General features: G+C 33.1%; 2 protein-coding genes and 1 pseudogene across 2 annotated transcripts; 2 read left to right on the plus strand and 1 right to left on the minus strand.

Moving 5' to 3' along the window:
• Positions 1-600: 600 nt before the first annotated feature.
• Positions 601-5,196, plus strand: LOC139844639 (coilin-like). Its single transcript, XM_071834871.1, has 14 exons — positions 601-861; positions 1,432-1,496; positions 1,568-1,792; positions 1,989-2,180; positions 2,319-2,445; positions 2,663-2,734; positions 2,819-2,890; positions 2,984-3,152; positions 3,328-3,359; positions 3,542-3,736; positions 3,821-3,892; positions 3,996-4,127; positions 4,314-4,479; positions 4,816-5,196. The coding sequence occupies exons 1-14, from the start codon at positions 664-666 to the stop codon at positions 5,004-5,006; spliced, it is 1,908 nt and encodes a 635-aa protein (XP_071690972.1). The 5' UTR covers positions 601-663; the 3' UTR covers positions 5,007-5,196.
• A 1,255-nt stretch (positions 5,197-6,451) lies between these two features.
• Positions 6,452-8,210, minus strand: LOC139844640 (probable F-box protein At4g22165). The gene is made up of 2 exons (XM_071834872.1): positions 8,097-8,210; positions 6,452-7,874 (listed from the first exon to the last, which is right to left on the minus strand). The coding sequence occupies exon 2, from the start codon at positions 7,830-7,832 to the stop codon at positions 6,624-6,626; it is 1,209 nt and encodes a 402-aa protein (XP_071690973.1). The 5' UTR covers positions 7,833-7,874; positions 8,097-8,210; the 3' UTR covers positions 6,452-6,623.
• A 3,391-nt stretch (positions 8,211-11,601) lies between these two features.
• LOC139842373 (shaggy-related protein kinase NtK-1-like) lies at positions 11,602-13,359 on the plus strand (annotated as a pseudogene).
• Positions 13,360-17,377: the final 4,018 nt, after the last annotated feature.

The following is a 17,377-nucleotide window of genomic DNA, read 5'->3' on the forward strand; positions in this document are numbered from 1 at the left end:
TCAAAAGATGTAACAACCGAAGCGATGTCTACTTGAGGGGGAGTCAACTCCATGCTGCACTCTTTTTCCCTTAGCTAAAGTTTTTCCCACTGGGTTTTCTTTAGCAAGTTTTTTAACGAGACAGTAACTTACAGTTGATCTTCAACAAACAAAATTGCTATCCAAGGGGGAGTGTTATAATATATAAATATATATATATAAATGGATAGTCAATTATTGATACACAAAAGTAATATTATTGTATTACCTAAACTTGTGATATTTTTGCTATAAATAGCCATGAATGCAAGCATTAAACTTGCACCATTTCTCACACTTACAAAGTGTTTCTTTCTTTCTCTCCATTATCATCTTTGTTCTTACACTTCATTATTAGTATTCTTAATCAATAATCAAATCACTAAAAGTAGTTATAAGCCTACTGAATTATAACATCAAAAATCAAATCACTAAAGGTAGTTATAAGCCTACTGAATTATAACATTCGGTTATTTTTGGAAAAAATAAAAATGAAAAATTAAGGGCACCCATTTTTATTTTAAGGCCCACACACGTTACAGACCTAGTAGATTAGTGTTCTGGTACATATGCATAAACAAAGGTTTATGATGACAGTGGGGTTTTAGAGCGGTGGTGTACGACGGTCGACGACCGTGTAACAAAATGAAGAAACAATCAATAAGAATTCGAGTTGTATTCGGCGATCGTTCGGTTCTCAGCCAAGCACAACGAGCCAACGGCATGGACCATAGCTGGCTTCTAATCGAACCTAACAAACATCTCAAAATATCTGACGTCAGCACTCATCTTCTCCGCTTATTCAACCTCAGCAGCTCGTGCCCTAATGGCATCCTTCTCTTTGTAATTACTCCCTCTCTACATATCTCCACCTCAATCCCTCAACTTTTATATTGAAAAGGAAAAACCCCTAAATCTATCTATACTGTAAATCACACATCAGTTCTAACATTTGTAATGTGAAAGATGAAGCTGCAATTGGTTGTTTATGATGGACTTTTAGTTTATCTGAATTTTGGAATAGAGATTTTGAAATGGATAGATATATATGTACGCTCACGTATACGTATACATATAGTGAAAGGTTCAGAGCCACAATAGGTTAAATAATAAGTCACTTGAATCTTAAAACTAAACTGATTACAATGAATGTTCTTATACTATTTGTTGTCCTCAACACAAAACTGTAACTTAAATATTGTGAAAAAAAAAAAATGGTTTCCTTCTGTTGTAGCAACATTATGCATATAAAAACATAAGTTTTACAGAAAACTGATGCTGTATAGAGTCATTTTAATGACAAAGAACTTTTTATGTTGACAAGTTAAATCGATATTGTGCATAAATGATCTCATACTGATTGGTAGTAGATATTCTGATTTTGATTTGAGACTAGTGTTTTTCTTATTGCAGATGGAAGGTTTTTTCTTACCGCCATCTGAGTCGACTCAACTTTTGAAGGACAAGGATATTATCTGGTCAGCTTAATTTCTAACTTTTGTGCTTGTATTTTGACTAACATGTAACTAACTATTTGATAAGTCAACAGTGTGAAAAGAAAAGAGTTGGCTTTGACTGAAGCAGCCGATGAGCTAGAATTAAACAGGGCTCAGCCTGTATATAATGGCACACTACTTTTGGCTAATGAAGAGTTTGATAAGGAAACTGGAGAATATGAAAGTGAATCCGAGGATGAAAAGTTGGACGAAGAACCTTCACCTAAAGAAGAAGTTTCTAAGAAAAGAAAAGGCTCTACAAAACTTCGGAGCCCAAAGTATGTTATGGGATTTTTATCTCGTTAGTGATAGTTAAACAATGTTATTAATATGCATCATTAATTGAATTTATTTCATCCCCGTAAAATAATTGGATCTTTTCATCATTGCAAGAAATTTGACAAATGGATTGAATACATTTTTCACTTCTGCATTTTGGGTATATAACTTGTTTGTTACTTTTGGGAATCTTAGAAAGAAGAAGAAAAGATCAATGGTGATGGATGGTGTTGAAGATAAATTTGCAACCGAGGATGAGAACGTTATTAATGATGAATGTTTACCCACAAAAATCATTAGCAGGAAAGGTAAATCAAAGAAGGAAAAGAAGAGTGGTGAAGGTGAAACAATCGTCAGTAAGATTAAATCTCCTTCTAAGGAGAAAAGGTAATCCTTAACAATTCGGTGTAGTATATATTTTTAAATTTATATAATTGGTGCTTTCACTATAAAAGATACCTTACTAAATTTTCGTTTGGGGTCTTTCTGGTTTTTGATACCCGTGTTTGCTTTTGTAAATCATAGGAAAAAGAAGCATCGGTCGGGGGTGGTGAGTGCTGCTGAAGACAAAGTTGTGACGGATGAAATTGGCAACGCTAATAACGCTGATGGAGTCAAACAAGAGTCAACTGCACCCGATGGAGCTAAAAAGGTATTTTTGTACTATATACATATTCAGCTTATGAAATGAATGAGAAGCGTTTTTTCCTGTTGGTCAATTTCTAGTGGTCAATCGGTTCAATAATTTCTCATGTGGCTCCATTTTACAAATAAATATAATTATATATGCTAACATATATATTTCAGCAACGGTAACAATTAGGTTGTGTATACGTGATACTAATTAACTTGTTGGAATTAATTATTAGGTCTCTAGAAGTGCTAGAAGGAAAAAGGCTAAGAGAAAGTGGAGGCGGGAACTTGCTAAAATGTCTCAGAACGTAAGTTGTTTTGTAAACTAACTTATCAAATGAACTGCTATAAAATATCTTTTTTATTTCATCACTTACAATCTCAAATTACAGCCCGGTACACAACTGGAGCAAGAAATACCCGAAGTCCTAAACAAAGAGGCTAATGGCCATCCAGATGGACCCGTAAGTAAGTTTTAGACTAAAATGAATGTATAGGCTATCAAATACGTGCTTTCGTATTCATTAATAAATGCACAAGCTTCTCTAAATTTGCAGATAAAGCAAGACCAGTTGCCTGCAAAACCTGTAATTAAGAATGTGATAGAACAAGAAGAAAGAAATGGTAATGGTAATGGTAATGGTAATGGTAATGGTAATGCAGAGACCAAGCTTGTTCCTTGTGTAGTCAACCCAGGACATATTCGGTTTGAACCTCTTGATGAAGGTATGTAATGTTTAATACTCATATATATCGTGATCATCTACTCGATAAATAAATGTCTTCTATAAATCAAATTGTAATGTAATGCAAGTACTCATGTTTGATTATTATTTACTTGGGGTTCAGTTTTTTATTTGTCATTCCGGCACTAGAATAACGCTTTATTTGTTTCTTGCAGATGAAGATGCCAAGCGTAATGAAGTACCAAATGTATGTTTCTTTTACTTAAACAATCCGAAGCTTATTGCTTTCATAATATCTTTCCGGACTCGTAACCTTTTACATGTGCTTGATGATCAGTCATCTTAATTAACAATTTTATTGGTGAACTTGGTGAGATCAACTTTTTATGGTAAAGTTATATTTTGATGTAGATTTGAGTTATGATTCAGGTAGCTTTTCAGTGGAACGGAATTACCAGCAAGAAGAAGGGTCAAAAGTGGGGTATAGAAAAGTTCTCAACTTTTCAAAGGAATGACTTTCAAAAAGCAGACGATGAACCTTCTACAATGTCGACTGAAGATGCACAACCACCTTCGATTGATCTCAATAAGTTTGATCAGCTACCTTTGTGCAGCTCACCTAAGGTCTTTCTTTCTCTTGACACACACACACACACACACACACACACACAGAATATGTAAATCTAATTGTGTTATTTTTATTAGCAGGAAGGTGATGTCATTGCATACCGTCTTATCGAGTTATCTTCTTCTTGGACTCCCGAGCTCTCTTCGTTTCGGGTAAATCTTTAGCACAAATGAGAACTATTTAAAGAAGACATTGTGTGTGTGTTTTTTTATATTATTATTTATTATGTTAGTTAATAATAAAATTTATTTTCAGGTTGGAAAAGTGTCACATTGTGATAACAATAGCATTGTTCTGGTGCCGGTACCGGATTATCCGATTGTAATTGATAAGATGGATGAAGATGGCCCAGACAACTCTCTTTATAAAGAAGATGGAAGTTTAGAGGTATTTTATTTCTTTGGGCCACTTTGAACTGTTTGACTCATTTGTTATTTTTTTTTTTTTAACTTCTGTTTATACCCCTTTGACTAACAAGAGATAAACATAAGTCAAACTGATTCACCTTAAGGTGAATGGGTTGAAATTATGACCTTGGCATTGTGTCTCACTTAAAAAGTGGTTTCTCTGCAGATTAATTTAGAAGGGCTTCTTGACGTCCGTAGTATTAAGAAAAGCAACTCACATGCGACAAAAGCAGTTAGTAATGTTGTCGTTCAAGCTCCTAATGGTGAAATTAAAGATGATGCGTCGAAGCAATTGTTTAGCAGCAATGACCCAAATCTCTCTAAAACTCCAGGTATTACTTTTTCTCTAACAGTCAAAATGGGTAAAGCTTTAATAAGTGGCTAAATTGAAAACAGCTTGAATGACCCAAATGGGTTGGAACTTGGAAGTTGCTTACAACATACATAAAATATATCAAACCTCTTAATAAACTTCAAAAAAAAAAACAAAACAGAATTAGGTTGTTATTGTAATATTATAAGCTTTTATCATCAACATATTTGAATTTTGAAGAACTAATTATTTTAAAAACTCATTTTGAAGTAATCCATCATTATAAACCGTTACTCAACCTTGTGGTGTGTATACTCGGGGTATTTATTCATAGATTCTCTTATTTCTGGACCAGTTGTCACGAACAAACATGGTAATGCATGGGAAGAACTGAGTGAGGCATTAAGGGAAAAGAAATTAGAGTTAATGGAGATAAATGAAGAGATGAAGAAAGATTCAGGGAGGAACAAATGGTCATATAGAGCTTTAAGAGGTAGTGCACTTGGTCCAACAATGGCTATGCTAAGATCTACTAATAACATATAATCTTGGCGCACTCTGTTTTATATGTTTCACATGATCAGATTTTCTAGACCTATATACCTGCTTGCTGGCTGCTGTACGTTGTAAAAAGTGACCTTGGAATTAAAACTGAGTTTGCCATGGATGCATGTTTTGTTTGTGATCATGCTCATACCCATGATGAATGTCATCATTAAATTTTCCTTTTCTTCAAGATCACCAATTTCATATGGATCTTATAAAAATAAGTATATAATATATAATATAATATATTTTATATTACTATTAATTAAATTTGTATGAGAAATGAAGGTGTAAATAAAAATTTTGTGGCTTGATGCAAGATGTAATGAGTTGTAAGCAAAGTAGTATACTTGTATCGGTTTTTAAGCTAGCGTTCAAATCGCAATACTTTCTTTTAATGGTAAGATTAAACTCAAAATAACTTAATATAAATAATTGAGTGGTCAATCTTTCTTTTAATATTACTAAAAATACTTGTTTGTAGCGAACTGAATACCTTGTCCTCAAATATGTGATCACTCGGCTCAAGTAGTATATTGTACATCTTTCCTATCCTAATGCCCAACAAGTAGAATTGGGACATAACTGAGATAGGCTGAATATTGATTTTAAGAACCTTTTCATCGAAATGTCTTAGAAGATCTGAAATGGGTTGTGATTCTTTCCTAGTTTTATATTCATGTAGCAAAGTTGCATGTATTCCTTTTAGTTGTCACAAATCAAGTTTTAGGCATATTTGTAAAAGAAAGGGAAGTAATCAGAAGAAATTTAAAAAGTTATGGCGTTCCCGAGTTTTTACTACAAGAGAAATAAAATAGTCGAATGATTATAATGTCTAATTTTCCGTCCTACACTTCCTTCCAAATTAAAAAGATCTAATTTCCTTCCTTTTCATCCTCCTTCACTTCACTTCTTTAAGGCTGTATTCTCGAGTTTTTTAAAAGAAAAAAAGGAAGGAGTTGGAAGAAGAAAAGACTAATCATGCATTTTTGAGTTTTTTTATGGAAGGAAAGGGATAGAGATGAAAGGGTTTGAGAGAAGAGTCTATAGTCTTTTTAGTTGGGTTGTAATAAGCTCAATTTAGAGATGATTTGAGTGGATACTATTTTTTATATATTTAATTTAATTTAATTTAATACTCCGATTATTGTATCCCTTATCCATTTTTGACCCATCTAACTTACCGTAGTCCGAGCCGATCTCACATACAGTACTCCTATTCGTAATTTTTACCTACATTTGCAGTTGAAATAATTTATACCCACAATTGTAGTGAAAGTGATTATAACTATCCTAAATATTCATAGAATATTATTATATTAATATTACGTAAATCTATAAAACAACATGTTATTTAAATATTCATTTAAAATTTTGATTGAATGTCCCTGCTATCTTGGCCTTTATTAAAATTTATATATATAATTTTTTTTTCTTTCCTTTCATTTACTCCCCTCTTAACTCAAAAATGCACATAACATATATTATACTACATTCCTTTCATTATTATTCTCTCCTTCCCATTCCTCCCCACTTTTTTCTGCTTTAAAAAAAAACTCGAGAACATATCGTAATTTCTTTGTAACAAAGATGAGCACCACAATGCGTGTTTAAAAACTACATTGATTGAAGCCACATTGGTGGGGTAAAATTGCTACACGATTTTTCTTCGATTAAAAGAGGCTCGATGGTTCTGTCACACATATGATAAATCCCCATATCTCTGCACGCTTCAGTTTTGCACCTCTTATATCCACGGTATAGCATCTGACAGTGTAACGGACTATGATCAGTATAGTATATGCAATTACTCTTGATCATTCCCGAAGTATCCTCTATCCAAAACGATGAACCAAATCCCACAAACAAAGTTTTTTTACCAAGACCATTCACTTTCGACCATTTTCCATTTTCTAAATCATACTCAAAAACATGAAAACTCTTTGTCTCGAAAATGTTCCGCCATAATGGGTACCGCCGTACCTCAAAACCATCTACCTTAACTTCCATTAGTTCGTCTAATAGTTCTCTTATAACAACCAACAACTTTTTCTTTCCGTCATCCACATCATCCAATCCTATAATATAAGCTACTTCAAGATCAATGTTATAGAAACATCTAGGTAGTTGTGAAACATCAACAATGACCGGGTCTTCTCCATAAACATCACACGATCTTATACGAAAGTAATTATCAAGATAATAAACTCGCCCGTCATAACAAGTTATATCGAATATCATCCCACCCGAATCGGTTTCAATAGCTGTCCAATTGCGATCTCCAATACAACAATAACCTAACATACTTCGTCCCCATGACACCACCACCACGGGTGATTCAATGGAGAAGAGTACCTTACGGATTTCAGAATCCGGATCTGTATGTTCTACGAAGCCTGGACAGGTGTCGATCTTTGGTAAATCGATAGTTTCGCGTGATATCGGATTGATAAGTTTTGCAGCTGTATAGTCAAAAGTATCGTCTGACTCTTCAACAATATAGTCTTCAACTGTTAATAGCCACCCAGATGAAGAGATACATGATTTATTTTTACCACATACTTCTGGAAGTCGTATCTTACGGGTGCTCCTGTTTGAAAGGAAAAACAGTCGACGAAATTCGACGTCTTCTTTTTCATCAGTAATAAAAAGGGATGGCAATCGTGAAGGAAGTCCATTGGAGTATGAGACTTTGGTTACAGCTTGCGCCGCAATCGAATGCCAAAACTTGCACACGCCCGAAAAATCGAGATAATCTTCGTAATAAACCATATATTTCTGAGCAACTACATCAAGTAATTCAGGAAACGCCTCCGACCAGTCCATTGTATCTTAATATAACTATTTGGATTATTTTAAACACAACACCTGCAGCAAGAGGATAATTGTTAATTGCTAATTATAGTGCCTAAACGCTTGCACCGGTTTCTATAAATCTGTAATCGGTATCAAACCAAGTATTATGTGTGTAAACACTTATAATCTATTTGGAATGTTAGAATCATAAACTATATCTGGACAAACACCTAAAGACATCGAAGACTAATATTTCTTTACATTAAATATAAAGGAAAAATAGGAAATCATTACCTGTTCTTTGTTAAAATTGAACCCTAGATCGATTGTTTTAAGGCCAAGAATGCAAGCACCGTCTTGAGACCACCTAAAATTGATTCGTGACAATTGTTAATCTCAAAGGGTAAAGTAACTGACTTAAAACCAAGTGTACATCCGTTTCATTTGACACGTATTTATTGTACTGGTTATATGTGCATCAATGTATGGACGTTTTACTTTACTTTGCAACTCAGGCTCTCAAGTTTTGAAGACTTACTAAATCAGCCCTCAAAATATAGAAACTTACAAAACGCGTTACCAATTAAGAATTAACCCTCATTGTAAATAACTTCTATATCTCTCTTAAATTTCTCATATTGTGGAGTATTATTTTTGAGGTGTTACAAAGATTGTCAATTACATTAATCAACTCCTCGTCTATTTATCATAAGCATCAAAATATGAACTCGATTTACTGAATATGAGTCTGAAAAGGTTCCTTTTAAGCTTTTTATTAGTATTATTAATCCGGATCGATCAAAACCCATATCCGAGAACCATGGTTGTTGAGAGAGTCAAAAGGATAGTTTGAATGATTTTTCTCAACAAAAGAAAAAAACGTGGCTAGTGGATTCGAAATACACCCCACGTACTGCCCATGTTCATTAGTTGATAACATGGAGAAATAGATAGATGGTATTAGTCTATTCTTTGTATAAATATTCTATGTATAAAAATAGATAAATGGTATTACTATTTAATATCACTATCATTATTATTATTATATATACATTAAAAGAGAGTCCCCATTATCTAATAAATGTTTTTAAAACCCTCTTAATTACCATTAAATTAGAAAATTACATTACTATACCCTTAATTCAACGGTCCTTAAATCATCCACTAAAAATATTAGCTAATAAATCAATTGTTAAAACACTCATCCCTAAAATACCCTCTTCTAATCTAATAATTAAAAAAAAAAAACACTGGAGAAAAATACTCCGTAACAAAAAAGGGGTTACGTTCATTCAACAAAACCCTAACTTTATACGTTATATTCTAACTCAAAGAAAGCATTTTGCTGGTAATAATGTAGGAAAGTTGCAGCTGATGAGAACACCTGCCATCTACTGTTATTTGAACCCGAGCATTGATGAATACGAATAATCCATCAACGTGTAAGTATTTAACAAGACTTTCTTAAAGCTCCATTAAGTAAACAACTAATAACTATAGAAGTCTTGAACAAAATATTCGTATATATAATTAGTTAAATTTTAAAGGTAATTTTATCTTAATTTGTCTGTTTTTATCAACGAGTTAGAAGGCTATGATTTTGGTAATGTGTTTATGGATACAAGCTGAAAAAGGTATAACATCCTTTATCAGATCCAACATGTTGTGGCATGTTCATAGCACTTAGTATATATACTTCTGTAGGATGCATTTCAAGTATGGTGATGTAAATCATGTGAGAAGACGACTTACTTCTACATTATTAATAATCTTTTGGCATATTTTTATATATGTTAATCCTTTTTTAGTGAAGGTGATTATAATCTTTTTTGGTTTATTATTATTAATCATTTGTTGCAGCAACAAAAACTGACTCACGTTTATCCGGTAATATGCTCTAACCTTCAGATCGGAATGATGTGATGACTATAATGGTTGGGCAATAGTGGAAGAAATTATCAGCCACAAAAACAGAAAAAAAGTATCAACTTTAACTTCTGAAATATGTTAGTTCTAGAAATTTAGTGAATAATGAAATGATTTAGGATAAAAAATGCATATTTTTGTTGGGTAATATATGTTCTTATGTATATGTATCAGGGTTCTCTGCATTAATGTTGTTTGGTATTGGAACCTCATTTGTGGCTTTACTTGCTATTTTGCTCATTTTACTCTATCAAGAAAAGGTAGATATACATATATATTGTCAAATGTAATGAATTGGAAATTGGGTTTGCTTAAAATTAATGTATTGTCATTGTTTTTCAGGTTATATTTTGCGAATTAACAGTCCGTTTCATGTGTACGTTGATAAAAAAAATTGTTGGATTCTAAAGAATTATCGAAGGTGGGTGAAGTTGTCAATGAGCCATTGATTGAAAATGGTCATGTAGAAGCTGGCGTGACAACCGAAGAAGGTAATACGTAGTTTGTTAGGTATTCGTTCATTTTTATACAAAATGCTAACAGGTTGTAAATTTCTGTATTCTGTAGTTTGTTAGCTATTCTTTCATTATGTACTAATTATTTGTTTATTTTAAAGTAGTTGATAATCTAAAGAGGGAAGGAAAGCCTGGAAGGGTGGTTACAGCTTCTGCTGATGCTACTCAACAAGAGGCTATATTGTGGTTAAAGAATTTGAAGGTATAAATGGTCTTTTACTTTTGAAACCCTAATTTTTTTTATTTGTTTCAGAGGTATATATGTATCATTTTGACTTCTTTACATTACATTGAGTGTGGAATGGTTTGCCATTCATCTTTTTTATTATATTTATGTTTGTGTATATCATGTTTTTTAGTCTTCAGCCATTTCAGTTACTGCTTTACAAACCCGCAAAGCCACAAGTCGTAGAACATGCAGGATCATACTGAGCTGGAATGCTAAAGACCTACCAACATGACTTTGAGCTGAAGTTTTGCAAATCTCTTCCAGCTTCACATGTAAATCCTCTCCTTTTGATTCAAAAATAATGGCAGAGTTTATCCATACACTCCTAAGTTTTAAGTTATGCGATTGATAGGCATGTTGTTCTTCCTCCAAAAGTTGTGAAGCTTCTACAGGATAACCATCTTTCATTTGAGGTATATACGTTTTATATTTTTAAGTTCAAAAGTATTTTTGTCTTGGAGTTTACATTAAATTGGTATAAAGAGTTTTATGTGTTCGATTTCTATATGCCATGGATTTAAATCTATTATATGCTATAAGTTTGTTTTGTTATTATAATATATTTTGAAATATAGTCTGACTATATGTTGTGTCTCTGTTTAACAAAAAAGATAACACTAAGTTGAAAAAATAGGCTGTATTGTAGGTTGGAAGGTCATGCTATTTGAAGTGTTAGATGTAGCCAGGTGGTGAAATGGGCAGACAGTAGGTTTGACCAGGTCAGTTGTTTGACCAGGTCAGTTGATCAAAATCAGTCTAGGTCTTAAATCTTATGTTAATTTGGATGGATGCCAATTAGTTTCCGGTTACGGATCTGTCAATTTGAATATAAAAAATTGAGTTATTTAGGGTTTGATTTGTCCATTTTAATCAAATCGATGTAATCTGATCCAAAGTATTGATTGGGTAATCTGTTGTAAAAAGAAATTAAGGCTTTTACTTTGTCCCAATTTTAAAACCGCTTACAAAAAAAATTAGTTTAATTTGTGGAGGAAACCTGTAGTTGCATAGTTAGATGTTATTATGCACTTGAATGACTATGTTGAATTTATGAGATTTGATTTTTGACAAAGTCTTGCCGTGTGTATTTTTTAGATAAGAATATAAAGTTACAAAAAAAGGACGACTTCTTTGACGATTTACCACACCGATGGCTTCGGTAAGTGTGGTACCTGCACCAGCACAGTGAGAGAACCTAATGGAAATACAGTTGCTGCTGAAAGGTTGCCTGATGAGTTAAATGACATGAAAATTAGGGGTGAGAGGGTTAGTGAAAAAGTAACCTAATCATATTTATGTCATAATCTTCTGTTGATTATAATATATTGCAACTATTAAACACAATGTTTTCCGTTTCATACGTATAGGAAGTGGAGCCTGCTATAGTTGATGGCAATGGGGCAGAGACAGGGCATATAATTGTGACAACCATTGGTGGTAGAATTGGGCAGCCGAAACAGGTAAATTTGATTTTGCAGATTCTTTTCGTGGATTGATATTTTAATATATGTTCATTGGTAGTGATGCGATTGTGTTTGTTTTGCTTCAGACTATTAGTTACATGGTTGATCGTGTTGTTGGACATGGATCATTTGGTGTAGTGTTCCAAGTCAATTGCTTAGAAACCGGAGAGCGGCGCCATAAAAAAGGTTCTTCAAGACAAGAGATACAAGAACCGAGAACTACAAACGATGCGTGTATTGGATCACCCAAACGTTGTTGCCTTGAAGCATTGTTTCTTTTCAACAACAGAAAAGGACGAACTGTATCTCAACCTTGTGTTAGAGTATGTTCCCGAGACTGTTCATCGTGTATTAAACACTACATCAAGATGAATCAAAGGATGCCTATGATTTATGTAATACTTTACAGTTACCAGGTAGAATATATTCCTGTAAGATTCCTTTATCTTTTATTGTCACTTTATTTTAGAGAGAATTTCACGATGGTTGGTTATGCTGCACAGATTTTTAGAGCCTTGGCCTACATTCATGGTAGTATTGGAGTGTGTCACAGATATATCAAGCCTAAAAAATTACTGGCAGGCTTCTTTACGTATTTTTGCATTTTCGATATATTGATTGATGTTTCTAAAGAGCAGGTTGGCCAAATATGTAAAAGTCAAATGCATCACATGTGAGGTCATATTTTTTTATCATTGCCAACTTATTATACAGTTATATTGATCTGTGATTGATTAAGGACCAATCATTTTACAGTTAAATTGGTGTTGCTGAATATTTGTTTGACGTTCAGGTAAACCCACATACCACATCAGGTCAATCTATGTGACTTTGGAAGTGCGAAAGTTTTGGTAAGTGATAACCTATATTTAATAGTCTGTTGTTTATATGTTTTTATTATGGTGCGTTGTCTTACTTTAAGGCCTCATATTTTTTTTTATAGGTGAAAGGAGAGCCAAACATTTTGTACATTTGTTCAGGATACTATCGTGCACCTGAATTAATATTTGGAGCCACTAAATACATCACTGCTATTGACATATGGTCTGGTGGATGTGTTTTGGCAGAATTGCTTCTTGGACAGGTAGGGAAATAACTATTTTGTGTTCTCTAACTAACTCCTTTTAACTAACTCCTTTTAGTGTATTTGTTATATTCTTTAGATAGTTATGTTTGTGTCTCATTTCAAATTGGCAGTAAAAAGGTTGATATGCATTTCAGTCCCTTTCAGTTGTGGTTTGAGTTTTTCTATTTGTTTTTGCAGTTTCTTTAGTTTAACGGAAATTCCTAGACTTTCAAATCATATTGCAGTTTCTTTGTTTTTGTTCTATTATGTGTAGCAAGAGTTGCTTAATTGGAAGTGTATGAAACGGCACTGGTTAAAGTGGAATGCCCTTAATATTGTTGAACCACTTATGCCATAGAATCTAAGGATATTATGTAAACAATACTATTTTAAGTCCTTTTTGGTACATGATGTACCAACTGTACGCGTAAAAATTACTTGCTAATGCACTTGATGTTAATGCATATGGAAGGGTAATGATTTTAAATTTATAACACATTTTGTTTGTTACTTGTATATGATGAAAACATGTTTATATCTGAGTTTTATTGAATGATTGGTGATTATTGCTTACATTATGGAGTTTATGTTTTCATGTTGTTGCTAGATAAATAAATATAGTGTTTATGGATATAAACTTAAAATGGCATCCATGTAACATCGTTATCACGTTTATAGTTTTGTTACTGCTAATATAAAACCGAGAGCATGAAATTTTGTATTCATATTTGCCATATTTGTTATTAGTAGGATAAAGAATAAACATCACTAAATCATACTAAATCATATTCGTGTAGCGCGTACCCATTAATCTTGTTTAGTTCATATGGGCAATTTTGAATGTACATTAAATTATAATAGTAAAATGAGTTGGGGATTATAATTGGATAATAAGTTTTCATGTTAAAATGGTTGAGTTATATTATAGGTGTAATAAAAGTGAACAATGATATTAATTGGCTTAAAAGTAAGTTGTGGTTTATTTTATCACAAACTGAAGAAAAGTAACAATAATTGTTTACGATCATTGAGTAAATCTGTCCCTATAACTTGAAATAATACAAAATTTAATATATATATAAAATCTCTATATATAAACGGGAATTCATAAGAGACATGAAAACCGAACATGGCAACCCCGCTCCCCGCGGCAACTGATTATGGAGGCGTGCTTGGTAACATCATCCCTTATACATAATGTAAGTCGCATTATACAATTAACTTTTCATTATTTATTAATTATTTCAAGCCATGGGTTTATTTGTATTTTTAGGGTGTAGGGTTTTGGGTTTAGATTAGGTTTTAGGTTTAGGGTTTTGATTCTAAGGTTTATATTTTAGGGCTTAGGCTTAGGGTTTAGAGTTTTTAGGGTTTAGGTTAGGGTTTAGATTTAGGGTGTAAGATTTAGAGTTTTGGGTTTAGATTTAGGGTTTAGGGTTTAGATTTAGGGTTTAGGGTTTAGGGTTTAGATTTTAGGATTTAGAGTTTAGGTTTAGGGTTTAGATTCTAGAGTGTAGGATTTTGGGTTATTGTTGGGTGTAGGGTTTGGGTTTAGGGTTTAGATTCTAGGGTTTAAGGTTTATATTTTAGGGCTTAGAGTTTAGGGTTTAGGGTTAGGGTTAGGGTTTAGAGTTTTGAGGGTTTAGGGTTTAGATTTAGGGTGTAGGGTTTAGAGTTTAGGTTTAGGGTTTTGGGCTTAGATTTAGAGTTTAGGTTAGGGTTTAGGGTTTTGATTTAGGGTTTAGGGTTTAGAGTTCAGGTTTAGGGTTTTATGGTTTAGGTTTTAGGGCTTAGGTTTAGAGTTTGGATTCTACGGCTTAAGGTTTATATTTTAGGGCTTAGGGTTTAGTGTTTTTAGGGTTTATGTTAGGGTTTAGGATTTAGGGTTTAGGATTTAGGTTTTAGGGTTTAGAATTAGGGTGTAGGGTTTAAAGTTTAGGTTTAGAGTTTTGGGTTTAGATTTAGGGTTTAGGGTTTAGATTTAGGGTTTAGGGTTTAAATTTTAGGGTTTAGAGTCTAGGTTTAAATTTTTGGGTTTAGATTTAGGGTTTAAGATTAGATTCTAGGGTTTAGATTTTGGGGCTTAGGGTTTATGGTTAGGGTTTAGATTTAGTTTTAAATTCAAAGGATTTAGAAGAGTTTAGGGTTTAAGGTGTAGGGTTTAGATTTTATGGTGTAAGGTTTAGATATTATGGTTTAAATTATAGAGTTTAAGGTTTAGGTTAGGGTTACCTAATATTATCATATGAAATCTGTAATCTGTACATTGGTTTTACTAATTAAATCTGTAATCTGTATAAAATGATGTATATTTACTATCATTTTAAGGTATGATTTAACTAATCTTAAATCATGTTGAATATTTAATGTGTTTTTAAAAGTAATGTAACCAGTACATGTAACCTATAGTTTGTGTTTGGTTCTACCTTCTACTAGCTTTTGCAGAATAACTTTATTATCTGAACATTACCACGAACAATTAACTTAGTAGTCTCGATGGCGCGTTGAATGTGACTAATATATGATTCACGTTAATTGTATTCAATATGAGCTATTCGGTTTTGTCGACGCTTATCGCCGTGTAAAAAATTATACGATAATTCATAACAAATAGCTCTGTCTTTACACCTATATCATTTCAAACATCACAAATTATTTGATGCACATAATTGAATTTAGTTACTTGTATTGAAAGAAGAAATGAGTTGGTGAATTGATACATGACAGGAGTTTTGAATGAAACGAATTCATTAACCAATTTAGGATCCGCTTCCGATCCAAGAACTTGTTCAAGTTTGATGTTAACGGAAGCATGTATGAACTCAACACCTTCCAAATACAATATAATATGATATTAATAAATGATTTCAACTTTCAAAAATCCCGCGAAACCGCGGGTCTTTAACTAGTTCTATGTATAAATAGATAGATGGTAGGTGGAATACGGGAGGAGCCTCTAGTTTTCTTTTTGTAAGTTTATATGTAAATAAGCTAGAGAGAAATAAAACAACAATAGTTTTAATCCCATATCTATTAGTCTATTCTTTTACATTCTATTCACGGATCCACAAAACAAACACATATTTTTATATCCTTACGAAGAGCGTCGAGTTCATTTCTTTTCGTAACGGATCAAGTAGTGATCCAGGTGGATCCTAACCCGACCCGAGTCCGATAGTCAAGGAAAGTAGTTGCAGTCAAATTGAAACCCACGATTAGTACATGGGAAGTGGCTCAAAGAGATAAAGCCCATGATCCCTAAAAGTGTGCATACACTTGGGGTAATGGAGAAGTGGCCTTGTTTATTTGTTTAATTATATAAATTCATGTAAACAAGAGAATTAGGGGGAAGCCTCTACTTTTACTATCTGAATATAATGGTAAAATATAGAGAATAGAAAAAAAAACAAATAGCCTCTAATTTACTACTTTGAGTAGTCGTAGATTAGAGAGAAAAGAACTAAGCCTCTGTATCACATTTTACATTTTATTGTATTGTAATTCCAAAGAGAAAGAAAACCATAAATACCCCACTTTCTTATGTTCTACATTATATTTAGTTATCTTTTCTTTTATTACATGTTCTACTCATCTATCCACAAAACAAGAAAACAATTATAATATCCGTACGAGATTCGTTGTGTCTCTAATCTCGTAACGGATCAAGTGGTATCAGAGTTGTTCGTTCCTACGTGTGACAAGTTATAAAAATTCCTCTAATTCTCGAAAATCGCATAGGAATGGTGTTGAGTCCCCAAAATAATTAAGGATTTAATTTATGACAAAACTGTAATTTATTTGCACTAAAATGTTATGTACAACCAGCACAAGTTTGTTTATGTATAGACAGCAGATATTGCTGTGTCGAGTGTTTAGTTTGCTGCTTAGTCTACCAGCACAAGGTAGACAGTATTCTTCAATCAGCACATGATATATACTCAGCAATTCAATAATATCAAGTGACTCAGCAATGAAGAACCATCATAGCTGGAATGCAGCTTACTACACAAGACAGCTATGCTCCATTACAAGCATAGTGGTTTTCTGAGTGGTCTACATCAATCGTACTATTCAACAGAAGTCAAAGACAAAGTTGAACAGAAAAGGGCACGCGTCGGCGGCTGACAAGTGACCTTACAAGACCACGTGAGAATGCAGAAGTTTAACGCATGTGCAGACATGTGCTATACTTTGTCAATGCCTAGGGAACACAATATTCTATTTGTTTAAACAAATAGTGGTGCCAAACCGAATTGGGGTGTTCCTGCAAATAGCTACCAAAGAGGAAAGAGGAGAGCACACTCTCTGATGCAGTTGTCCCCACAAATACAGACATCCTATGTACCAGTGGACAATGGAACATTTACACGGATAAT

Source organism: Rutidosis leptorrhynchoides, chromosome 4, assembly GCF_046630445.1.
Source record: "Rutidosis leptorrhynchoides isolate AG116_Rl617_1_P2 chromosome 4, CSIRO_AGI_Rlap_v1, whole genome shotgun sequence".
In the NCBI taxonomy this organism is placed as follows: Eukaryota; Viridiplantae; Streptophyta; class Magnoliopsida; order Asterales; family Asteraceae; genus Rutidosis; species Rutidosis leptorrhynchoides.